A 24,061-nucleotide genomic window follows, 5' to 3' on the forward strand; every position below is an offset into this window, starting at 1 on the left:
CCTAACCATTTCTGCTACCTTTAAAACCTGCCCTTTGTGTGTACATTAAAGTACCTTCATAGTCTGTCTTCAGTTATAACTAATGTAAAACATATTTTATAAGAAAATGCATGCAAGCTTTTTTCCATTCAAGTCAATGGCAAAATTCCTAGAGAACTGGATGGAAAAACACTGGAGCATTTTATTTTATTACATTATTTTATTTGTATAGCCGATCATCTCATCAAAGTAATTCTGGTTGTCTCCTAATTGATAATTAAGTTATTATTTTTTTTAAAAAAATCTATTGTGAACATTATTTCCCGATAATATTTTCTTGTGCATTATTTCTTTTGAGGACGGAGTAAAAATATCTGAATGAATTGTATCATTGCCAAATAAAAATACATTTAATTTGCTTTCATTCCCCATCAAAGTAATGTAGCTAATTTATGAAATCAAATGTGCGTATCAGCTCTGGTCAAGGGCGCATGCATAAGTTGTTGCTGTGAGTTTACAAAAGCGTATTGCCCCTGGCATCCCTTTTTCTTTGTGTTTTGTTCTTTGAATACTAAATCAGCATGCTTTTTTGTACTGAGCTCCCTCTGGGAATAAAATTCCATCCAAATTAAGTATCAAAAGGCTTCTTGTGTGTTTATAGGCTTGTGAGCATAATACCACAGGGCAATCTTGTGAGCAGTGTTTGCCAGGATTTTACGGAATGCCTTCGAGGGGAACCACAGAGGATTGCCAGCCATGTGCCTGTCCACTGGGAAGTGCTACTAACAAGTAAACCGCTTATTGGAAATGATATATGAAAACTCCAACAATTTCAGGCAGGCAGAGCCACAAAGGGACAAGGGAAGGAGAATCAAAATGAGAAGGGGAAAAGTCAAGACAAAAAATGAAAGGATCACTCTTGTTGGCCCAAATGGGGAAGTTTTGTTTTTCTTGGGTTTTTTGACTTAATTTCTAACCCATCTTGAAAAGTAGTGTTGTATGCTACTCAATTTTTTTAAAAAAAATGCTAGAATTTTGCTATTTATATGAAATAATAGTAATTTAAGATGACTCTTGCCAAGGGATTAGTAGCAGTCTTGTAAATGGTTTCTAACATTCTGAGAGGTTTATCTTTTAAGGGGTTTTAAAGTTTTTTTTCTTAAGCACTGAATATTCAGATACTATCAAGTTGTTTATGCAGATAAACATGCATGTAGCCAGTAGTGAGTTCCTATCGGTACGGAGGAGGACGCTGCACCGGTATTAAAACTGGAGCTGCACGTGCAGCTTTGGGTCTCTGGCATTCATATGAGCAGGAAGCAAAATCTTGCAAGGGGACGCCCACGTGAGAGAGATTTCAGCAATTTTTTGCTTCTGCGCATGTGCAGAAGCAATTTTTTTTTTTGAAATCCCACATGTGCGCGGGACCCCTTACAAGATTTTGCTTCCTGAGCATGTGCAGAAGCAAAATCTTGCTGGGATACGCATGCACGCATGCCAAATACCCAAAGCTGCACGCACGGCAGGTAGCGGCATCCCCTACCTGGATGTAGCTAAGAATAAAATTGTGTATATACTTACACAGGTGTAACACAATTTGAGTGTGGCTTGATTTTGAATAGGCACATACAGGATTGCACACTGATTGTATTTCCTGTGTCCACTAATTACTACATTGTGCAGTCATGAATTGTGCATGTATTTGATATATTGAGTTTATATAATCTGTATCATAATTCTTAAGTTGTTTGTTTTTAGTTTCAGCCCTAGTTGTCATTTGGATAACAGAGGTGACGTTGTCTGTGATAAATGTGCTCCAGGTTATGCAGGAGTCAGATGTGAAAGGTATGGAGTAGCAGAAATTGTTATTAGTTAAATAATTAAACTTAAATACAGCTTTATTTCTCTTCTATTTTAAAAAGCATTTTTGAAATGCATTTCAATTGTATAGAGGTTCTATGACAGAAATGCATTTGGGAGATGACAATATTTATTATGGTCATATTAGTTCTTGTGAATCATTTACTATTCACATTAAAAAAGAGCCAATGCTTTTGGGAGAAGTCTTGAAATCCTGCTATCAATTACAGCAGAGGTCTTCACATCTCGAAACTTTAAGACCTGTGGATTGTGCCAGTTGGAGAGTTCTGGGAGTTGAAGTCCACAGATCTTAAAGTTGCCACATTTCGAGGCCTTGAATTAATTTACAACAGTTCATTTAGTGTCAGTATGAAATTATAACAGCCTGAAAAAGTGACTTATGTCTATTTTTCACATTTATGAACCTTGCAGAATCCCCATGGTCATGTGATTTATATTTGGATGCTTGACAGATGGTTCATATTTATGATGCTTGAGGTATCCAGGGGGGTCATGTGATTATTTTTTGAACTTCTGACAAGCAAAGTCAATGGAAAAGCCAGATTTACTTAACAATCATATTACTAATTTAACAATTAACAAATGTGGCAAGAAAAGTCATAAAATGTCACTTAACAAATTTCTCAGTTAGCAACATAAACCCCTGGACTCAATTGTGCTCGTAACTTGAGGACTACCTGTAAACAGTACAGAACAGAACAAAATAAAATAAGAGAGTTGGAAGGGACCTTGGAGGTTTTCCAGTCTTTCCTGCTTAGGCAGAAAACCCTACACCACTTCAGAAAAATGTCATCCAACATCTTAAAAATGTTCAATGTTGGAACATTCACAACTTCTGAAGGCAAGTTGTTCCACTGATAAATTGTTCTGTCAGGAAATTTCTCCTTAGTTCTAAAGTGCTTCTTTTTTTAATTTGTTTCCACCCATTGCTTCTTGTCTTACATTCAAGTGGTTTGGAGAATAGCTTGACTTCCTTTTCTTTGTGGCTGTATTAGAAAACTGCTATCATGTCTCCCATAGTCCTTCTTTTCATTAAACTAGACATTGTTCCTGCAACCATTCTTCATATGTTTTAGCCTCCATCCTAATTATCCTTGTTGCTCTTTCTAGAGTTTCCATAGTGCTCTGCACTCTTTCTAGAGTATCCACAACTTTTTTACATTGTGACCAAAACTAATGCAGTATTTCAAGTGTGGCCTTACTAAGGCATTATAAAGTGGTATTAACACTTCATATTTGGAATTTGTACAGTAGGGTTCACTCCATCAAGCTCCAACAAGCCCAACTACCTGATATGGCAAATCATATTACACCAAAAGCAGTGACTATGAAGATGAATTATTTAATATAGAAAATGTGTTGCAACTAACTCCTTTCAAATCTATCTAAATTTTTCAATACATTTGCTAAATAGTCTCAGCATTAACTCGCGTATCTACCGTGTTTCCCCGAAAGTAAGACAGTGTCTTACTTTCTTTTTATCCCCAAAAGCCCCACTATGTCTTACTTTCGGGGTATGTCTTATATTGGAGCGTCCCTAGCGGTGACGGCATGAGCTTTTGGGGCCCCGGTGGGAGGGCACCAGCCACTGTTGCTTCTAAGCGGCGCCGTTGTTGTCCTCACGGCGCAAAGCCACGCAGTCCTGAATCGTTCCCTTCTCCGGCCAGCAAAGTCTGCTGCCTAGGAAAGCAGCGCATTTGAAAAACGCTTTCCCAGGCAGCCGGCTTGATGGCCGCTTTCCCAGGCTTTCCGCAGGAACGGGTGGTGTGGCGCCATGAAGGGCGGCACTTGCGCAAAGCCACACAGTCCCGGATCGCTTGCTTCCCTGGCCAGCAAGCCGGCTGCCTAGGAAAGCAGCGCATTTGGACTGTGTGGCTTTGCGCAAGTGCCGCCCTTCATGGCGCCCCACCACCCTTTCCTGCGGAAAGCCTAGGAAAGCGGCCAGCAAGCCGGCTGCCTGGGAAAGCGTTTTTCAAATGCGCTGCTTTCCTAGGCAGCCGGCTTACTGGCCGGGGAAGCAAGCGATCCGGGACTGTGTGGCTTTGCGCCGTGAGGACAACAACGGTGCTGTGGTGGCTTTCAAGCGCCGCCCTTCGTGGCGCCCCACCACCCGTTCCTGCAGACGCGGCGACGTATGCGCCGCTGCCTTGCGCCTCGTTTCCTCTTCCCGCCTCTCAGGGCGCAGATCCCGGAGATTACAGGACTTCGCTGAAATCCGCGCTGCGAAGAACTTGGGGGACTTTAAACCGAGGGGGATTACAAACGATCTGCTTTGTTGGAGGGGTTTTTTTCCCCACGGAAGGCCAAGCTTGGAGGAAGCAACCGAGGAAGGGGCCTCGCTGGCGTCAAAGGTACCGAAGAGGTGGGGACAACCTGAAAGATAGAGGGAGGGTAATAGTAGGAGCTACGATGAGTAGAGTAGACGTGGGCAGGAGGCGGCGCGCAGCTACGTGTTTCCCCGAAAGTAAGACATATGTCTTACTTTCGGGGTACGGCTTATATTAGCCGACCCCCCTGAAACCCCCGATACGTCTTACAATCGGGGGTGTCTTACTATCGGGGAAACACGGTAGCTATCAAATATAATATTTGCTTTAATATCTGTGACATTGGTGTTGGCAGTAAGGTTCTTTTGTTTGAAATGAATGGTTGATTTATGCGAGAAAGTTATTTTGTTCATAGTGGAAAAATAGTTAAACGGGTTCCAGGAAAATAAAAGACAACTGCCCTGAACTGGACCATGCTAGAGTGATATCCATACATGTTTAAATACAAACTAAAAAAGAGAAATAAGTAAAAAGAAAAAATAGAAAGTGCATAAAATATGGAAAGAAAAAAATGGAAAGATTTGAAACATAAAAATATAGTAAAGAAATATAGAATGAATTGACTTCCTCCATAACATGTATAAACATTTTAGTAACTTATACAACCAGAAGATTTCTTTTTTATATATATCCTCCTTTATCCTTAAACAAGTCCTTAATAACTTGTTCCATTCTGATCAATAGAAGTGCAATAAATCAAAGATAACAATATACCTATTTTATCCTTGATAAAACAAATCAGCTTTATTTCTTTCCTTTTACTTTCAACAATCTTGATCTTTAGTTCCTTCAAAGGGCGTCCTAGAACTTCATTTCTTCCTTTTTTCTCTTTGTTCCTTGTCCCAAAACTCTTCAAAGCTTTCTTTTATAAGTCCAATTAAGTAGTAAAGTTATCCAGGTCACTCTGTTGCTTTGTTATTTATATATCTCTTTTAATTATTCAGACATCAGCTGGTTTCATTGGTATCTGCAGAATAGTATCTTTTACATATAATTCTTATAGCCTATCATTCTTAAATGCATTTTCAATCATTGTTCAAAAATTTCCCTCAATGTATTAAATATTAAAATATTTTTCCCCATTATATATTGGTAAATAAAATTTAAGTGTTCTCCTTTAATCTGTTGCTGTTCTGTTTCCCTCTAATGTCCAATCTTCCAATCTGATTTTTTAAAAAGAAAATTCAAAACAGCAGCATTTTCCCATGGGAAGAATATTTAATTCCAAGTTTTTATTGAAACCTGTTTCCTATAGATGGATATTAATTCATTTGTAATTTTCTAAAATTTAAATTATAATCCCCTTTTCTGTTTATTCCAAAATATTTTTAGTCCTTAAATTTGTGTTTAAAACCTCGCTAAGGATTGAAGGGAATTAGACCTATCAAACTTGATTATTGATCTAGCAGTTACTGTACAATACAACAATTACAATAACCGAAAAGCAGTTAAGCAATTTCTGAAAGTGATTGGAAAAGAAGCATGGAAACCCAGAGTCCCTTTGAAAGTGCCAACCATGACTTGAGCAAAAAGATTGCTATTCCTTTATCACCCTGATGCACCAGCGATCACTATCTTGTGGTCTCCTTATCAGGAACAACTGTATAGAGCATCTGTGGGTGATCTCAAATCCATTCCAGACATGGAGAGAAATAATGACAAGTTGGTCTATTGTCAGCTCTTAATTCTGCTGCAGTTGTGGACTTTATCAGAGCTGTCTGCAGTTCCCCATTTCTTCCCTGTAAGAGCTGTTGTTACTGTATTGATCCATCTTTTGCAGTTTTTATAACTTTGGTAAGGATGGTATCATTCTGTAATAATTTTTCTTTTTGTACAATATGTCCAAATTATGAAAATAAACAGGAAATAAATAGGAAATGATTGTATTCTTACCATCTAAACAGATCCACTGTATCAGTAAGATGAGCGGCATAATAAACAAAGCAGCAAAAAACCACCCCCTTTTACTCTAATGCAATTGTTCTATCTTATGTATAGATGTGCAAATGGATATTATGGCAATCCTTTAGTGCCAGGAAAACCATGTATTCCTTGTGACTGCAATGGCAATGTAAACCCCTTGGAAGATGGCCACTGTCATTCACTTACAGGAGAGTGTTTAAAATGCATTGGAAATACTGTTGGATATCACTGTGAAAGGTGTGCTGATGGCTATTATGGGGATGCAGTGACCAACAAACATTGTTATGGTGAGTTTCTTGGATCAAGTTAAATATAAAATATTTTTTAGTTGAATACAACCATGTTGACCAGTATCTTATCAACAATGACCAATCAACAATGTATCTCCTTTTTCTGCATTTGAGTTCTCCCCACCCCAAGATTGTCAGACTATCATAAACACAATTTACTCATTAATAAAATCAGGGAACTTTCCAAGTAGACATACAGTTGGAGTCCCTTGGATTGTTACATGAATTTCTTTTTATAAAGATATAAACTTAAAATAATAATGCCCAGACTATAGAAAAGTAAGACATTGAATTATACATTTTGTTGGGGGGGGGGAGGGGATATGTTGTGAGCCGCCCCGAGTCTGCGGAGAGGGGCGGCATACAAATCTAAATAAATAAATAAATAAATAAATAATAAATAAATATGTAATAGTTACTATTGTGTATTTTGTCATTATAATCATCTTTTCTCTTTGTTCATTTTATATCTCAGCTTGTGAATGTGACATAAATGGCTCATTTTCCAACATCTGTCATCATGAAACTGGCCTCTGTCAATGCAAAGCCAACGTAGTTGGAAAGAGATGTGACAAATGCTTGGTAAAAAAAAACAACGATTACATTACTAACACATTATGTTTTTACAAATTATTTGTCGAAAGGCTCTAACATATGTATGTATGTATGTATGTATGTATGTATGTATGTATGTATACATATATTTAAATTTCAGTATAATGGTAAAATAATCTAGATGTAAGTTATAGTAACTGAAAGATACAATCAAAGGGATTTTATTCTTTTTTGCTTAAAGTCATACTGCCCACCAGTATGACATCATAACAGACTGGCATAATTTTAACTCCAGGAAGGCATAACTTAAATTGATGTAATCAAATCTTTATTATCCTATTATCCTATGGTCACATGTAAGAATTGACCCATGTGTTAAAAGTATAAAGACTAAAATTATATATCCAGAGGATCTGGCATTAATTAGGAATGAAATGAGCTTTTTGTCTCACTAATCTTTAATATACCTTTGAAAGTAGTTTCATGTTTTCAACACTAGGAAATTCTAGCTATCAAAATATTAAAAACCTAACACATTTAGGAGTTGTTTATATGCTAATAAAATACTATACTTTCTCCCTAAATGTTAAATATATGACATTGGCATTTAATTGGTTTTGTCTAATCAACCTGATCTTAATGTATTTATACATTTTGACAGGTATTAGTAGATAGTTGACTGTTAAATGTTTCATTGTTCTTTTTTTATTGGAAGAATCCCAGGGCATTACTTTTAGAAGCACCCAAATGTTTGGTTGTTTTTTGTTTACATTTTTCTGTGCTGTAAAACTTCTTTCTAATGCACGTCTAAAGAGAATTACAAGAGTCTATAGCAAATGTTATATTAGAAGAGCAGAGGAGGATAGTTTAAAAAGCACTCAAATCCTTTTTTTTAAATTCTTTCTTACAGTTTGGTTATTATGGCCTCAGTACTACAGCTAGTTGCTTTCCCTGCCATTGCAGTAAAATTGGTTCAGCTGCAGAAGATTGTAATGAAGGAGGACAGTGTCACTGTGCACTAGGAGTGGCGGGAGACAAGTGTGATCATTGTGCTCCAGGGTTTTATGCATTTCAGGAAGGTGGTTGCAAACGTAAGTTTTAGCTCATAAACAGATTTTGCAATAACTAAAATTGTTCTAAAAGTGAAAACAGTCCATTGCTTAGGAGCTGCAAATAGGATATCAAAATGATATAAGATATTCATGTTGTCACTTTAACATGGAAAATTGTGCTATCTAACCTGGCTTTAGAACCTGCAATAGCTACAATATACTTATTTTATGTTTATTTATTTATTTATTACATTTTTTTTATCCTGCCCTTTTCAAGTAACTCAAAGCAATGAATATACAGTAGTACCTCTAGATACGAGTTTAATTCGTTCTAGAACCGAGCTCGTATGTCGGATCAACTCGGATCTCGAACGAATGCCTTTAGACTTTATTTTTCCCCTGCCAAGATAGCCAGAAGGAAGGATTCTTGCGCCACCTAGTGGAAGCTCGGCTCATATCCTGAATTTGAGCTCGGGTGTCGAACAGAAATTTCTCTCCTGTCGTGGCTCGTAACTTGGAATACTTGCATGTGGAGCAGCTCGTATCTAGAGGTACTACTGTACTTAAAACTCTTTCCTCCTCCTAGTTTTCCCATGACAACAACTTTATGAGGTGGTTTGGGCTGAGAGAGATGGAGTGGCCTGAAGCCACCCAGCTGGATTTCACACGTAAGGCGAAATTAGAACTCAGGGTATCATGGTTTCTAGGCCAGCACCAAACTACACCAAACTGAGTTTGTCTTTGCCTCTCTCTTTTTATGTTTCATATTATGAAACTGGTCCATTTTAATGGAGAATACAGATGGAAACAATTAGATAATAAAAAAGGAAAATAATACATCACATTTATTTGCATTTACTTGACAATTTATTTGCAAAAATATTTACTTTTACAATATGGATGGGATAATTTTATTTTATTAAAAAATGGAGAATTTTAGGATTTCACAAGACATTGATTTTCAGAATTCTTAAATCCTAGATTTTTAAAAAATGAAGAGATAGTTCTTCCAGTTTACTTGTTTTTGTACTGCCCTAATTGCAGCTTGTGATTGTGCTCATACTCACAATACGTGTGATAAAGATTCGGGACAATGCATTTGTGCTCCTCATACAACTGGAGAAAAATGTGAACTTTGTGAAGAAAATTTCTGGGGTCATGATGCAGAAAAGGGATGCAAGGTAATGTGCAAGGGATGCAAGGTAATGTGCAAGGGATGTGCAAGGGATGCAAGGTAATGTGATGTAATATGTTAAAAAAGGAAATTAAGAATTGAAAAGTTGAATATACATATTAGATTTCTTTCCACCATGTGTTATTTCAGAGAAGTTTCCTCTTTATTAAAATGTATCTAAATGAATAGCTAGATGATAGATGGTTGGATGGTTGGATGGATGGATGGATAGGTTAAATTCAGATAAAATCTACAATATATGCTAAACTAAATACTTTGATATAAGTAAAATAATGTAGCATGAAAATTAAACCTAAAATCCTTACGGTTAAGAAAAAAAATATTAAAATTATAAATGAAATTTAAAAATAGAAAATCAGTCTTATAATTGAAAATATTAATAAGCTGTAGGTGATAGATTATACATGATCAAAGGTTGTTGGAGCAAATACAAAGATATGATTCTTGTGGCTCAATTGGGGACATTCATATCTGCTATACAAAATGTTGCTACATGATGAAAGAAAATTAACTTAGATTTCTCAGAAGCCTGAACCACAGAATCCTCCTTCTAGTAAAAATGGTCAATACAAAATTTTATTTTTGATAATCCAACTTTTAGACAATGCAAATGTAAATATTTCGATTACTAAGTTCTAAATTATTGACTAAAATGCTAATTGAACTGTAAGAAATCTTGCTATCATAATCTTTTGCACTGTTACTTATTTTAAAAAGGTTGTATAAAAAATTGGATTCTTAGTTTATTTTTTCACATTATATAGTATATTATATTTCTGTAATAAATTATAGCTTCTTATTTTAAACCAGCATTGAAAATATTGTATAAGCCAGCAATTTGTCTAGCAATTTTAAACCCTAATACAACCCCAATCATTTATTGGATAATGTTTAGCAACAACAGTGCTTTGATGTTTCCTGAAACATTCTGAACTTCCCCAATTCCATCCTAAATTGACCAGTTTAAAATCCAATTTTTTTTCTAAATGAAACACCTCAAGAAACTGTATTTCCCCTCTTCCTATTTCAGTTGAGTAATTTCATTATTAGTCAACTTTATTGCATCCTAAAATCACTACTACAAAGGTATAGTTGTGAATTAATTTGAGCCAACTTTTAATATGAGTTCTAATAACAATTTTTAGAGAAGTAACTATGTTTTTTTTCTTATAGCAAAACAAACAGTCTTGAAAAAGAAAACAATACTGGTGACTTTTTTTGACTGCAAAAAATAATTTGTAAACATGGCTTTTTCAAATTACAGGATTCTATCTTTTTTTCCCCAGGCTTGCAATTGTAGTCATTTAGGTTCCCTAAGCCTGCAATGTGACCTGCTGACTTCTCAGTGCCAGTGTAAGCAAGGATACGGAAGCAACAAGTGTTCCCTGTGTGCTTTGGGTTACAGGGACTATCCTGATTGTATTCCTTGTGACTGTGATGTGCGTGGGAGTAAAGCGGAGATGTGCAATCAAGGAATCTGCAACTGCGAAGAAGAAACTGGTGTGTGTGTTTGCAAGGTATAACATAATCAGATAAAGTATTGACCTATTAAAATTTTCATAATGTTTTTTAATCATGGTTGCATCCTGTAGGGGAGAGAGAAAGATAAAGTCTAAAGAAACTTTGAAAGAGCAGGAATTGGGAAGCACTGGAAAGGCACCTCTGCAAAAAAAACCAAAATTCCCTATTCACTTTGCCATTACATCAAAAAGGGATTAAAAAAAAGAAAACACTTACCCCAAACAATCTCATGCTACATTTTGGGTGAAAGAGAAGAGGAAAGCATCAATACCTTTGTCATTTTCACCTTAAGTAAGGGAGCTATTTTTCTTAAGAGACCTGCTGAAGCTAAGTCATTAGGGCAATATAAAAATGAAGAAATCTCTTTCAAGCCTCAGAATTGCAGGGTAAAAAAATCCCCCCCCCCCCCCAGTGTAGATACACACGAACTGAGCCATTAATGTATTTACTATGACCATAGAGGTTCGGTGTTTCCTTTAAAGTGGGGCAGAGGATGTGACTAATATAGTTACATAGTGAATAAATGCAAGCTTCTATAGGTGTCTTATATAATTGTACATGCTAAATACCTATTATTGACATACTATTAAGGCTAGAAAAATATTATTATTCAAGCCATGATGCTGATCATGATCTCATCTTGCTTCAGGAAAATGTCTTTGGATTGCATTGCAATGAATGCAAAAGCGGAACCTTTGCTCTACATGCTATTAATCCTTTGGGATGCATTCCTTGCTTCTGTTCCGGGATGACTGAATTCTGTGCAGAAGTAGAAGGTTATGTGCGAGTTCCGGTTAGTAAACTGTACTAGTTGCCTTTTCTTGCTATTCTAATTTCATCCTAATTTGATCATTCCTGTTCTTCTAAACCACTTGGATTGCAGCTAGGATGGGAAGAATGTTTGGAAGAGTCTTAATATTTCCTAATGTGTTTTAGAATTTTTCTGCTATCAAGAATTTAATCATTTTATTATTTTTTATTGATTTCAATAAAAATAATATCCAACTCCAAATCAGCTTACTTTGATATTTTAAATTTCTTAAAATTTGTTGCAAACTGTCCTGGTTTATTGAAAGTGTGATACAAATCACAACTCAATTGCACTTAACATATCTACGAGACCACCTTCTGCCGCACGAATCCCAGCGACTGGTTAGGTCCCACAGAGTTGGTCTCCTCCGGGTCCTGTCAACTAAACAATGTCATTTGGCGGGACCCAGGGGAAGAGCCTTCTCTGTGGCGGCTCCGACCCTCTGGAATCAGCTCCCTCCAGAGATTAAAACTGCCCCCATCCTTCTTGCCTTTCGTAAACTCCTTAAAACCCACCTCTGCAGTCAAGCGTGGGGAAACTGAAACATCTCCCCCTGCCTACGTAGTTTTTTGTGTATGATGACTTTATGTATGTTTTTATATATTGGGATTTCTTGTTTTTTAGATTTTAAAATGTATTATTGTTATTTTAGATTCCAACTATTAAATTTGTTATTATATATTGTTTTTATCATTGCTGTAAGCCGCCCTGAGTCTACGGCATACAAATCTAATAAATAATAATAATAATAATAATAACAACAACAACAACAACAACAACAACAACAACAACAACAACATGCATTCCATTTGAGGCAAATTTATATTGTTTTGAACTGGATTTTCTATGCATTCTTCAAACCCAACCATTTTTATTTGTCTAATGAATACTGTTTACATAAGTTTGGTTTCTTTTTGCTTTATTTCCATGCATCCTCACCTTCAGCTGTTTTATATATGTAAAAACAAAAGCTTTATACTAGTACAAAATGTCAGGTGCTTTATTAAAATGGTTCCCAGATTTCAAAGGATGTGTGATACGTTAGTTATTTTAGGAAGCGTGTGAAATCTTTCTTAGTCTGGGACCATATGTAGTTCATTTTATGAAAATGGGTAATCTGTTGGCTTGTATTACAGGTAACACTAACTCCAGAACAGGAACTATTACATGTGGTTTCTCTCAGTAACTTTACTGGAACGAGTGAAGGTGTATTTTCCCAATTTCCAGACGTAGTGATGGATGCGGCAACAGTTCGCCAACACTTGAATGCAGAACCCTTTTACTGGAAATTACCAGATCAGTTCCAGGGAAATCAGGTAAATGTTTATTTTTCTGTTTTTCCGTGAATAAATTCTCAATTGAATATCTAAAACTTCTAATCAGAATTCACTGTGTATACTTACATTCATTCCTATATGTTTACTGTACGTTAACAACAAAACTATTAAAATTTTATATATCTTTTTTTTTTTGAAACCACATAATATATGTAAGGCTGCTTGCAGAATTTTGAAAGCTACTAGATTAAGTAGAATCTAAAATTAGAGTGAATATTCAGAGGCAGAGACTGGCATATTCCTGGAGTTGTAACTAATACTGTCATTGAAGGCCTAACAAAATGCCCCAGTTTTCTGATTCTGAATTGATCCCGATCTAACTGCCTCGCTTGTTGGTAATTGCTTCACATACAATTGCTACTTGGATTGTAAAGCACTGTGTTTTTCTAAAAGAATATGAATGTCAATGCGTTTGGTGGGAAAGGTTTCCCATACTATGAGCCAGTGGTGGGTTCCACTCAGTGACAGACCATCACTCCTGCTGCCACTGGAACGGGACTGGGTGCATGTGCAGAAGCCGAATCTCATACGAAGATGCACAATTTCTGGCTTTTTTTGCTTGCACAGAAAATGCGCAAGCAAAAAAAAAAAAAGTGAATGCACAGAAGCAAAAAAGTCAGAAAGCGAAAAGGTAAGGTGACTGAGAAGATGACTAAAACTAAGAGGTAGAGAAAGAATGAAATGATCCCCTAAGACAGTGATGCGAACCTTTTTCCCCTCGGGTGCCAAAAGAGCGTGCAGTGTCCACACTCATAATTCAATGCCTGAGAGGGTGAAAACAGCTTTCCCTGCCACATGGAGGTCAGAAACTGCCTGTTTCCCAACTTCTGGTGGGCTCAATAGAATAGAATAGAATAGAATAGAATAGAATAGAATTTTATTGGCCAAGTGTGATTGGACACACAAGGAATTTGTCTTAGTGCATATGCTCTCAGTGTACATAAAATAAAATATACATTTGTCAAAAATCATGTGGTACAACACTTAATGATTGTCATAGGGGTCAAATAAGCAATGAAGAAGCAATATTAATAAAAATCTTAGGATATAAGCAAAAAGTTACAGTCATACAGTCAACATGGGAGAAAATGGGTGATAGGAATGATGAGAAAAACTAGTAGAATAGAAGTGCAGATTTAGTAGAAAGTCTGACAGTGTTGAGGGAATTATTTGTTTAAAAGAGTGATGGCGTTCGGAAAAAAAACTGTGCTTGTGTCTAGTTGTCTTGGTGTGCAGTGCTCTGTAGCGACGTTTTGTGGGTAGGAGTTGAAACAGTTTGTGTCCAGGATGTGAGGGGTCAGTAAATATTTTCCTCGCCCTCTTTTTGACTTGTGCAGTATACAGGTCCTCAATGGAAGGCAGGTTGGCAGCAATTGTTTTTTCTGCAGTTCTGATTATCCTCTGAAGTCTGTGTCGGTCCTGTTGGGTTGCAGCACCAAACCAGACAGTTATAGAGGTGCAGATGACAGACTCAATGATTCCTATGTAGAACTGAATCAGCAGCTCCTTGGGCAGTTTGAGCTTCCTGAGTTGGCGCAGAAAGAACATTCTTTGTTGTGCTTTTTTGATGATGTTTTTGATGTTAGGTGACCATTTTAGGTCTTGAGATATGATTGAACCTAGGCCCATGTTTCAACCTGCCCAGGTTGCAAAGGCTTCCCTGGAGCTGGGGAAGAGTAAAATGCCCTCCCTCATCCTCCCCCGGACGCTCTCTGGAGCCAATACACCCTCCTAGAGCCTCTGTACAAACAAAAAATCAGCTGGCCAGCATACACATACACATTGGAACTGAGCTAGGGCAACAGCTCATATACCAGCAGATATGGCTCCATGCCATAGTTCGCCATCACTGCCCTAGGAATTCCAGAAGCAAGGATGACAAGGCTGTAGGTATATATTTAATATATTATAGTTCTTAAATCAGATAGCACAATAAATTATGGTTTAATGGAAAGCAAAAAACAAAACCCAATTATATTGACTATAATGGAGAATAAGAAATTTTTGCTTGATTTGTAAATAAAGTCAATATAAGAAAAGTAATAGCAAAGACAAAATGATTCTGGAGATCAGATTTTGGAGCGGACCAAGAGGAAAAAGATAGTCTGCTTCCAATCTAGATTTTAGTGAAAATGTCTCAAATTAACAATATAATTCACCATCACTCCGCAGTCTGCATTGGCTGCCGATCAATTTCCGGTCACAATTCAAAGTGTTGGTTATGACCTTTAAAGCCCTTCATGGCATCGGACCAGAATATCTCCGAGACCGCCTTCTGCCACACGAATCCCAGCGACCGATTAGGTCCCACAGAGTGGGCCTTCTCCGGGTCCCGTCAACTAAACAATGTCGGTTGGCGGGCCCCAGGGGAAGAGCCTTCTCTGTGGCGGCCCCGGCCCTCTGGAACCAACTCCCCCCGGAGATTAGAACTGCCCCTACTCTCCCTGCCTTCTGTAAAGCTCTTAAAACCCACCTTTGTCGTCAGGCATGGGGGAACTGAAACACCTCCCCCGGCCACGTACAATTTATGTTTGGTATGTTTGTGTGTGTGCTTGTTAATATAGTGGAGTTCTTTTTAAAACTATTTTAAATACTTAAATTTATTGAATTTATTTGGATTTGTACGATTGTTTATATTTTTTGTTGTGAGCCGCCCCGAGTTCGCGGAGAGGGGCGGCATACAAGTCTAAATAATAATAATAAATAAATAAATAAATAAATAAATAAATAAATTGTTTATCAAAACAGCTCATGGCATACGGTGGGAAATTGAAATATTCAGTAGCTTTTTATGCTCTGGATGGTTTTGGAACTGCAAATCTTGAACCACAAGTTCTGATTAAGGGAGGTAGCCCTAGGAAACAGGTCATCTACGTGGATGTCCCCGCTCCAGAAAATGGATTAAGGCAAAATGAAGAGATACTAATGATGGAGGTGAGACTAAAATTTTTGTTATATATGTAGAAAAGTACTTAGAGTTTGCTCGCAGTTGAAAAGAGATATTGTTTGCTCTTTACCTTTTTGTGTGAAAATAGAAAAATCACTGATTGTTTCTTTTCAGGTTATTTATCTTTTGTAACGTAAGTTGTATGACATCATCATGTGACATATTAAAATATGTTATATCCAAGAAAAATGTCCTTATTCTCTTTCAAATATTGATTGACAACATATAAAAACTGTGAATGAAACCCATTTTGAGGAGCTAATGTTCTATCCAAGATTATAAACTACAGTGTTCCCTCAATTTTCGCGGGTTCAAACTTTGCAAATAGCCTATACCACGTTTTTTCAAAAAATATTAATTAAAAAATACTTCACGGGTTTTTTTCCTATACCACGGTTTTTCCCGCCCGATGACATCATACGTCATCGCCAAACTAATAATTTTTGCAAATAAATAACAAAAAAATAATTATTGTTAATAAATAATTATGTTTATAAATATCAGGATCACTAAGTGTCTTATTCAATGGTGAGTACCAGTAATAATGGTGAGTAAATGGTTGTTAAGGGAATGGGAAATGGTAATTTAGGGGTTTAAAGTGTTAAGGGATGGCTTGTGATACTGTCCATAGCCCAAAATGGTGTATTTACTTCCGCATATCTACTTCACGGAAATTCGACTTTCGCGGGCAGTCTCGGAACGCATCCCCTGTGAAAATCAAGGGAACACTGTATATAATTCTAGAATTGTTTTAATAATAAATGTGTATTAGAATACATACCTACTGTACATGCATATATATATGTACACACACACACATACATTAACTGTCCCAGAATCAAAAGCAGAATACAAATGTCAGAGTTGGTTTGGAAATTCTTGCACAAACATTACTGAAAAACATGTTGCTGAGCAACATAGGAATAAAAAGTGTATGGTTTTCAACTTATGATTTTGAAGAGCAAAAATATTATTATACTCATTGTATAATCAGTAGTTTGTGTTTGAATTTATCAGATAATATACTTCTGTTGGGTACAATCCATCTGTGAGGTATCTACTATGCTTTGAGCAGGAGAAATTTTCTTACACCAGCCTTTCTCCTTAGAGGCTTGTCTCTGAAAATAACTTTCAACATCTTTCAAATTTAGCATAGTAATTTAGAATATGCTTAATTTACTATATGTTTGCTTCTCCAGGTTATTAATTTTACTCCACTGGGCTCATAAAGCCAGTGAAGACTTAATTAGGGAAGTGTCATGACTAATTCTTATGATCACCTTTATTAAATACAGAAGCACTTTACATTTTATATACCATTAATTTTGCAGCTAAGGTGTTGAGGACAATATTGATAATACTCATTCAGCGACCATTTACAATTACCACAGCCATAAAAAAAGGAAGTTTATAACCAATGCTTGCATTTACGAACTTTGCAGATTTATAAAGGAAAGGAAAGCCAAAGTAAAATCATAAACAAAATTGCAGTGCTGACAAAGTTGCTAGTCCCAATTGTGGTCACTAAATGAGGAATACTAGTACACAAAAAACTAAAAGCAATTTCACTAAACTAGTACATTATTAACAGTTTGTAATTAATTTATGTTTACATTTTTCTTGTCTTTATCAGAACATCTGGAAATACTTTAATGCTGTTTCAGATGAATCTGTTTCACATTCTGACTTTATGTCAGTTTTGAACCACATTGAGTATATTCTTATCAAGGCTTCATATGGTCAAGGATTGCAACAAAGCAGGTAAGGTGCTGAAACCTTTTTATATTTATTTATTTTATTTATTTTATTATCAAATTCATATAGTCATCCATGTTACAAAAGAAATGAATAAGTACCATATAACGAAGTTAATAAACAAGAGTTCACAAATAACTATTATTATTAAAAACATTAAAAACTATAAAATGCAGCTTAAAACTAATGGGTAGTAATAATGGATTATACCATATTATATTTATGTATACTGAACAGTCACTACATATTACTGTTCAGTATACATAAATATAAATATGGTATAACATTATATTGTGCTATTTTTGATAGTTATGTTTCTGAAAATCAATACATTTTTTCCATAAGAAACTCTGAATGAAGGCAGTTCACAGTGCAGATTCCAATAGTCCCATGTGAATCAATACATAGTTTAGCCATTCTTTGTAGCTTATATGAAAAATTATTAGTGATAGGCTGAAGCCATTTTAGTTGGGGTCTTTGGCCTGCCACACTTTATGCTACTTTAATATGTATTCTTGATTGTGGGAAATTGATAGGGGAGATTTTATGAGGGTTGTCTATATGTAGCTATAACAAATCCTTTCTAGATAGTCAAGGTCATCCTTTCTCTCCACACTCCTGCACCTGCACAGAAGGAGATGGGTGGAATCTGCTAAATTGGCAGCTAAAGATTGGCTCTGTTAAAAAGTGCTACTGCTAACATGTTGTAAGCTGCCCTGAGTCTAAGGAGAAGAACAGCATAAAAAATCAAATGAATGAATGAATGAATGATAAATATTTGCAGAAGCCATTCCAATACAATTGGTAGGAAATAATAACAAATGGAGATTGTCTCATTTTTACTTTGTTTTTATGGAACACCTTTTAGAATCTCAAATGTCTCCATGGAAATTGCAGTGAAAGCTGATCACGTGCTCTTGGCCAAGGAACCAGCTCACCACATTGAAAAATGCCTGTGCCCTAGAGGTTATGCAGGACTCTCCTGTCAGGTACGGTATGTCTTAGTGAAAAATTATTTTAGGGTAAAATCTTGTCATATGTTAAATGCCTTATTTAAAAATAAGTCTGCCATTTTAATAAAGCTCTTTTCTATATAGGACTGCGCACCAGGATACTATAGAGAGAGGCATGGAAACACGAATTCAAAAGTGTTGTCCTCGGTAGTTTCACTATGTATGCCCTGCCAGTGCAACAATCACAGCAGTGCTTGTGATCCAGAAACAGGGAAGTGTTCGGTATGTAAACTCCTACCAATACATTATTTTTGTAACAATATTTGGGAACTTCCCAATTTGCTTTAAGGTGGGCAGTTATATAAATGCTTAAAATAAATGAAGTCATTCAAGATTTAAAAAACCTCGGAAAAATGACATGATCAAAATTAGAAATGCAAACCCTCCAAGAACAACTTTTATATTCAGATAGTAAGAACATTGTATATCTAATAATATTCATGCTGCAAACTTTGCAATATTATCATGGACTAGGGATGGTCCTCAACTCACAACAGGTTGTTTAGTGACCTTTCAAAGTTACAATGGCACTGAAAAACGTGACCTAAGACTGTTTTCAAACTTGTGATCACTGCAGTATCTGCATGACCACACGATCAAAATTCAGATTCTTGGCAACTGGTTCATATTTATTATGTTTGCAGTGTCCTGGACTCTTGTGATGAACTTTTGCGACCTGACAAGCAAAGTGGGGAAGAAAAAATCAGCTAATAACTTTGTCACTAACTTAACAGTGATCCTGTGCTAGAAAGGCCACAAAATGGAACAAAATTCACATAACAAATGCCTCACTTAGCAACAAAAAGTTTGAGTTCAGTTGTGGTTGTTAGTCAAGAACTACCTGTAATTCTTTTGTAAGATTACTTTTAGTCATCTTAGCTTGTTCACAAAAGGGTTTGCAAAGCTAATACAAACAATACAGAAGTTATTCTATGAAAGAAACTATTACAAGAAAGAAGGGATTGAAACAATAATTTAAACCTAGGCACACAATGATTCAAGATGCATTGAACTGTTTCTATGAAGTGTGCTGCAGTAGTTTAGGTTAGCATAGTTGCTTTAACCACTTAAATTTTACATTTTTAATTGAAGTATTACCAAAAATGAATCACTGATGGAAATGACTCAGCTGGCTTGAAGAAATTAGGGCAATCATCAAGGAATGCTAAAATAAGAAATAGAACTAATTACTTTCACTCCAAGGTTTACCCATATTGAAATGGCAAGAATTTTCTACAGTTTACACCCTTGGTTTTCTATAAATACCAATCTTTTTTTATAATTAAAGGAATACATATATTATCTCTTGACATTTTAGGTAATTAGTAAAAGCACTGTATTTATGAAATGGAAAGTTTTTTAAAGTATTATTTTAATTTTCAAATTCATGAATTTTTGCTTCCTAGGACTGTAGAGATAATACAGTTGGTGATCATTGCAATATATGTGCCCCTGGTTATTACGGCAAAGTTAAAGGATCCATCAATGATTGTTCACTATGTGCATGTCCAAGAATGAGTCCTAACAGGTACCTAAATATTAACCTGGCTGTCTTAATAATTATTATGCTTAATATAGTATTATATTAATAATAGCTGGTGTTGCCAGCAATATTTCTAGGTGATTCCACCTTTTTTTTTTAAAAAAATCCTTGACTAAAATGGGATTTGTAATTCAGTTTAGTCAGATAATTCAATAGACATTATCATAGTGGTTGATCTTGTGGTTACATTGTATCAGCCTTTCACAATGACTAAACATAACAGTTCAACACTTTTAGACAAATATTAGGCTGCACCAAGTCTGCAATAAGGAACAGAATTGTATTTATGCATTAACATAACTAATTAACAATATTATTTACCTAGGGAAAAGCCTTGTTAAAATCTTCTTTGAATCCATATGTATAATGTTGAATACTTAATAGAATTGAATGGTACTGGAACTATAGTTTTTTTAAGCATCAAAAGTAATGTTCCTACATACCTAATTATGGCTGTGCAAGATGTTGGAGTGATAATTAGGAGAATCAAGTTCAAGTTCACCCATATCTATTGGAGCTCATTGGATTACTTTGGGTCAACCATTCACTGACAGCCCAATTTATTTTATGGGATTGTGTATCAGGAAAAAAATGGGGAGAGCATTTCCTTAAGCCCTTGAATGAAACAATACAAATCTAATAAATAAAATTATATACCAGTAGCAGTTGGTATAAATATGTTTTTCTTAAACCTAATGAATTTTTTTGTTCTTCAAGCTTTAGTCCAACGTGTGTTGCAAAAGGTATAAAGGATTTCCACTGCAATGCTTGTGTCACTGGATATGAAGGCCAGTATTGTGAAAGGTAAGGTATTCAGCTCGTTACAACTTTTGCAAAAAAAATGTGCCTACATACATTAAGAAGAGTTGCCATAGCTTAATTTTAGTTGATTCAGACAGCATTAGATAAAAGGGATGCAAAAACCCATGTCTTACCTTATTATAAATATAGTACAGTAGACAAGAGGTTGTTGTTATATTGTTTCACTACAGAATTAAAGTATTAACATAAGCACCTAGTGACTGTTAAACCTGATTTATTGACTATTCTACATGTTGTTATGTGTCATCATTGAGTCCAAAAGTATGCCTTTGCTTTTTTATATGTTATGAAATGCTCTTAATAGAACTGTGATGCTGTTTAAAAAATGGAAGTATTATCCCTGTGATTTCTCAGAATTCATTTGCACGGTCTATAGCAGTGATGGCAAACTTTTTTCCCCTCGGGTACCGAAAATGCATGTGCACACACTATTGTGCCTGCACGAGTGCCCACACCCATAAATCAATGGCTGGGGAGGGGGGAAATTGCCCCCCCTGCCCCCCCAGAGGCCCTCTGGAGGCCAGAAACAGTCCATTTCCCAACTTCTGGTGGGCCCGGTAGGCCCGTTTTTCACCCTCTAGGCTCCAGAGCCTTCCCTGGAGCCTAGGGAGGGCACAAACGCCCTCCTTCACCACCCCCGCCCCCCGGAGCCCTCCGGAAGCTGAAAATGCCCTCCCAGAGACACTGTGCAAGCCAAAAATCAGCTGGCTGGTGCACACATGCGTGCTGGAAAAAGCTAAGGCAATGGCTCGCATGCCAGCAGATATGGCTCCGCGTGCTACCTGTGGCACCCGTGCCATAGGTTTGCCATCACTGATCTATAGAATGTAAAATGTCCTTCAACATGGGAAATATGCTGTATGTTTAAGTCTCAGACTATTTGTAACATGCTGGGATAAAAGACTGGAAACCCTGAAAGAATACAGACAATAGTGTGGTTTTATTATCAGATATCTCAAGGTATCGTTTTTTAAAAACAAGACTAGACATTGAAGAAAGACTAACTTGTCTTGTTTCTTTCTAGATGTTCTTCAGGTTACTATGGAGATCCTACAATACCAGGTGGCAAATGTCAGCAATGTCAGTGCAACCCTAATGGTTCTCTCCATCACCACTGTGATCATACTTCTGGGCAGTGTGTTTGTAAGCAAGGTGTAACAGGACAGTTGTGTGATCAGTGTGATTCAAGGCACATTCTTGTGGAGAATGAATGTGTTTGTAAGTGCTTTATTTTTATTGTTGCCTTTTGCTTTTTAAGTGGAACGGGAACTGATAAATGCAGTTTAATATTATTCAATCTACAAGATACTGCAGCATGAAACATATTTGTTCAGAAAATAACATTCTTAAAAAGTGCTGTCTATATTTTGGATAGGGCCAACTAAATAGATAAATCTGTTGCTTGCAAAAAGAAACCTATTTAACTTGCAGAGCTTGGAATCATTGAATGAGTTTACCAAAAATGTAAATATTTCAGAATATACAGCCTCATGCTGGAACCCTAACTAAACTCCATTTCATCCTGAATAAATGAAATTATAAAAGTATCTTAAATAGAAAACTATCTTTAGATAGATTTTTACTTCAGAAGCATTTTATTAAAATTAGTTTCATAAATAATAAAAAAAATCAATTTAAATAAAAAAAATCTGATTTAAATAAATAATCAATTTAAATAAAAATCCATGAAATAGTTTTTAAATTGTCTGTTTTTTTCCCTTATTTTTTGGAGCCCAAGAAAGGTCATTGGGTTAGTTTAAGGGATACAAATGCGAGGGCTCCCTTTCCCCCCCCCCCCCACTTTCTGTTTAGTTCATGAGTAAACAAGACTTAAAGTAAGCATCAATACAAATATGTGTATTAAGGTTAAAATAATATCTAGATTTTTTTCTTCAGCTTGTGACGATGATTGTACAGGGCAGTTGTTGAATGATCTGGATAATTTTGGCAAAGCTATGCTTTTGCTAAACTTCACTGGTGCTATCCTGGCCCCTTATGGAGCACTTTCAGACTTGGAAAATGCCACCAAACATTTAAAGGTATGTAAGCCGTTGTTTATCTTTTACATTGCAGTTTATATTATTGTGTAGTTACCTGAAGATTAATATATTGATTATCTCAGGCCTATTTTAAGTGTGGTTTGATTGATTCTTATGATTCTATTATAGTGTTAGTGATACTAATAATAATTAATAATAGTGTTCCATTTAGTAGTACAGTGATACCTTGTCTTACAAACTTAATTGGTTCTGGGAGGAGGTTCGTAAGGTAAAAAGTTCATAAGACGAAACAATGTTTCCCATAGGAAACAATGTAAAACTGATTAATGCATGCAAGCAAAAAAAACAACAACGCAAAAACGGCGCTCCGCTGGGTGCCGCCGCCCGGCTGTCACCTTTTGAAACAGCCGGGCGCTTCTCGGCGTTCTCCCGAACGCCAAACCCAGAAGTTTGGCAAAAGTTTGGGTTCGGGAGAATGCTGAGAAGTGCCGCCGCCCGGCTGTCACCTTCTCAGAAGAGCCGCAGAGCTGTCGGCCGGTCGGGAGGCTCAAACGGAGGTGGGGAATTCCAATAGGGAATTCCATTGGCAGAGCTTTGACGTCACGAAGACGTCCTTCCTGGAGTCCACGTTTCGGCCGGCCAAGTCATTTTACCGAACATAGAAGAATGAAAGGCTGAATCAATCTTGAGTTAGTCAGGACTGAACTTCTGACAGTGGGCAGAGTTAGCCTGCAATATTGCATTCTAACCACTGTGCCACCACACGTATTTCCATTCAGTGTTACACACTATGCAACATGTGAATGGGAGCATATGTGTATACTCCCAGTGCCCTTTCCTTCATCACTGATTGGTGCTCTACAGGGGGGCAATTTGATTTTTAATGAGGGCAATTAAAACCTTGTTTAAACCAAGTTAATGGCCTTTTAGGCTTCCTCCTTGTAAGTAGGAGTTCACTTTTTGAATAGTAAGAATTATATTAATGAGCCGGTGTGGCGCAGCAGGTAGAGTGCTGTACTGCAGGCCACTGAAGCTGATTGTAGATCTGTAAGTCAGCGGTTCAAATCTCATCACCGGCTCAAGATTGACTCAGCCTTCTATCCTTCTGAG

General features: G+C 36.4%; 1 protein-coding gene across 1 annotated transcript in view; it reads left to right on the forward strand.

Moving 5' to 3' along the window:
* LAMA1 (laminin subunit alpha 1) overlaps window positions 1-24,061 on the forward strand; it is a 123,349-nt gene that overhangs the window by 48,499 nt on the left and 50,789 nt on the right. The window contains exons 17-33 of the mRNA XM_070747567.1: window positions 641-768; window positions 1,738-1,824; window positions 6,186-6,397; window positions 6,876-6,982; window positions 7,866-8,046; window positions 9,052-9,188; window positions 10,489-10,719; window positions 11,373-11,516; window positions 12,671-12,850; window positions 15,620-15,805; window positions 17,452-17,579; window positions 18,442-18,562; window positions 18,671-18,808; window positions 19,993-20,114; window positions 20,847-20,933; window positions 21,976-22,169; window positions 22,848-22,990. Coding sequence (XP_070603668.1) covers window positions 641-768; window positions 1,738-1,824; window positions 6,186-6,397; window positions 6,876-6,982; window positions 7,866-8,046; window positions 9,052-9,188; window positions 10,489-10,719; window positions 11,373-11,516; window positions 12,671-12,850; window positions 15,620-15,805; window positions 17,452-17,579; window positions 18,442-18,562; window positions 18,671-18,808; window positions 19,993-20,114; window positions 20,847-20,933; window positions 21,976-22,169; window positions 22,848-22,990 — 2,526 coding nt within the window. The remainder of the gene's footprint in view (window positions 1-640; window positions 769-1,737; window positions 1,825-6,185; window positions 6,398-6,875; window positions 6,983-7,865; window positions 8,047-9,051; window positions 9,189-10,488; window positions 10,720-11,372; window positions 11,517-12,670; window positions 12,851-15,619; window positions 15,806-17,451; window positions 17,580-18,441; window positions 18,563-18,670; window positions 18,809-19,992; window positions 20,115-20,846; window positions 20,934-21,975; window positions 22,170-22,847; window positions 22,991-24,061) is intronic.

This window comes from Erythrolamprus reginae, chromosome 3 (genome assembly GCF_031021105.1).
Source record: "Erythrolamprus reginae isolate rEryReg1 chromosome 3, rEryReg1.hap1, whole genome shotgun sequence".
NCBI classification, from domain to species: domain Eukaryota; kingdom Metazoa; phylum Chordata; class Lepidosauria; order Squamata; family Dipsadidae; genus Erythrolamprus; species Erythrolamprus reginae.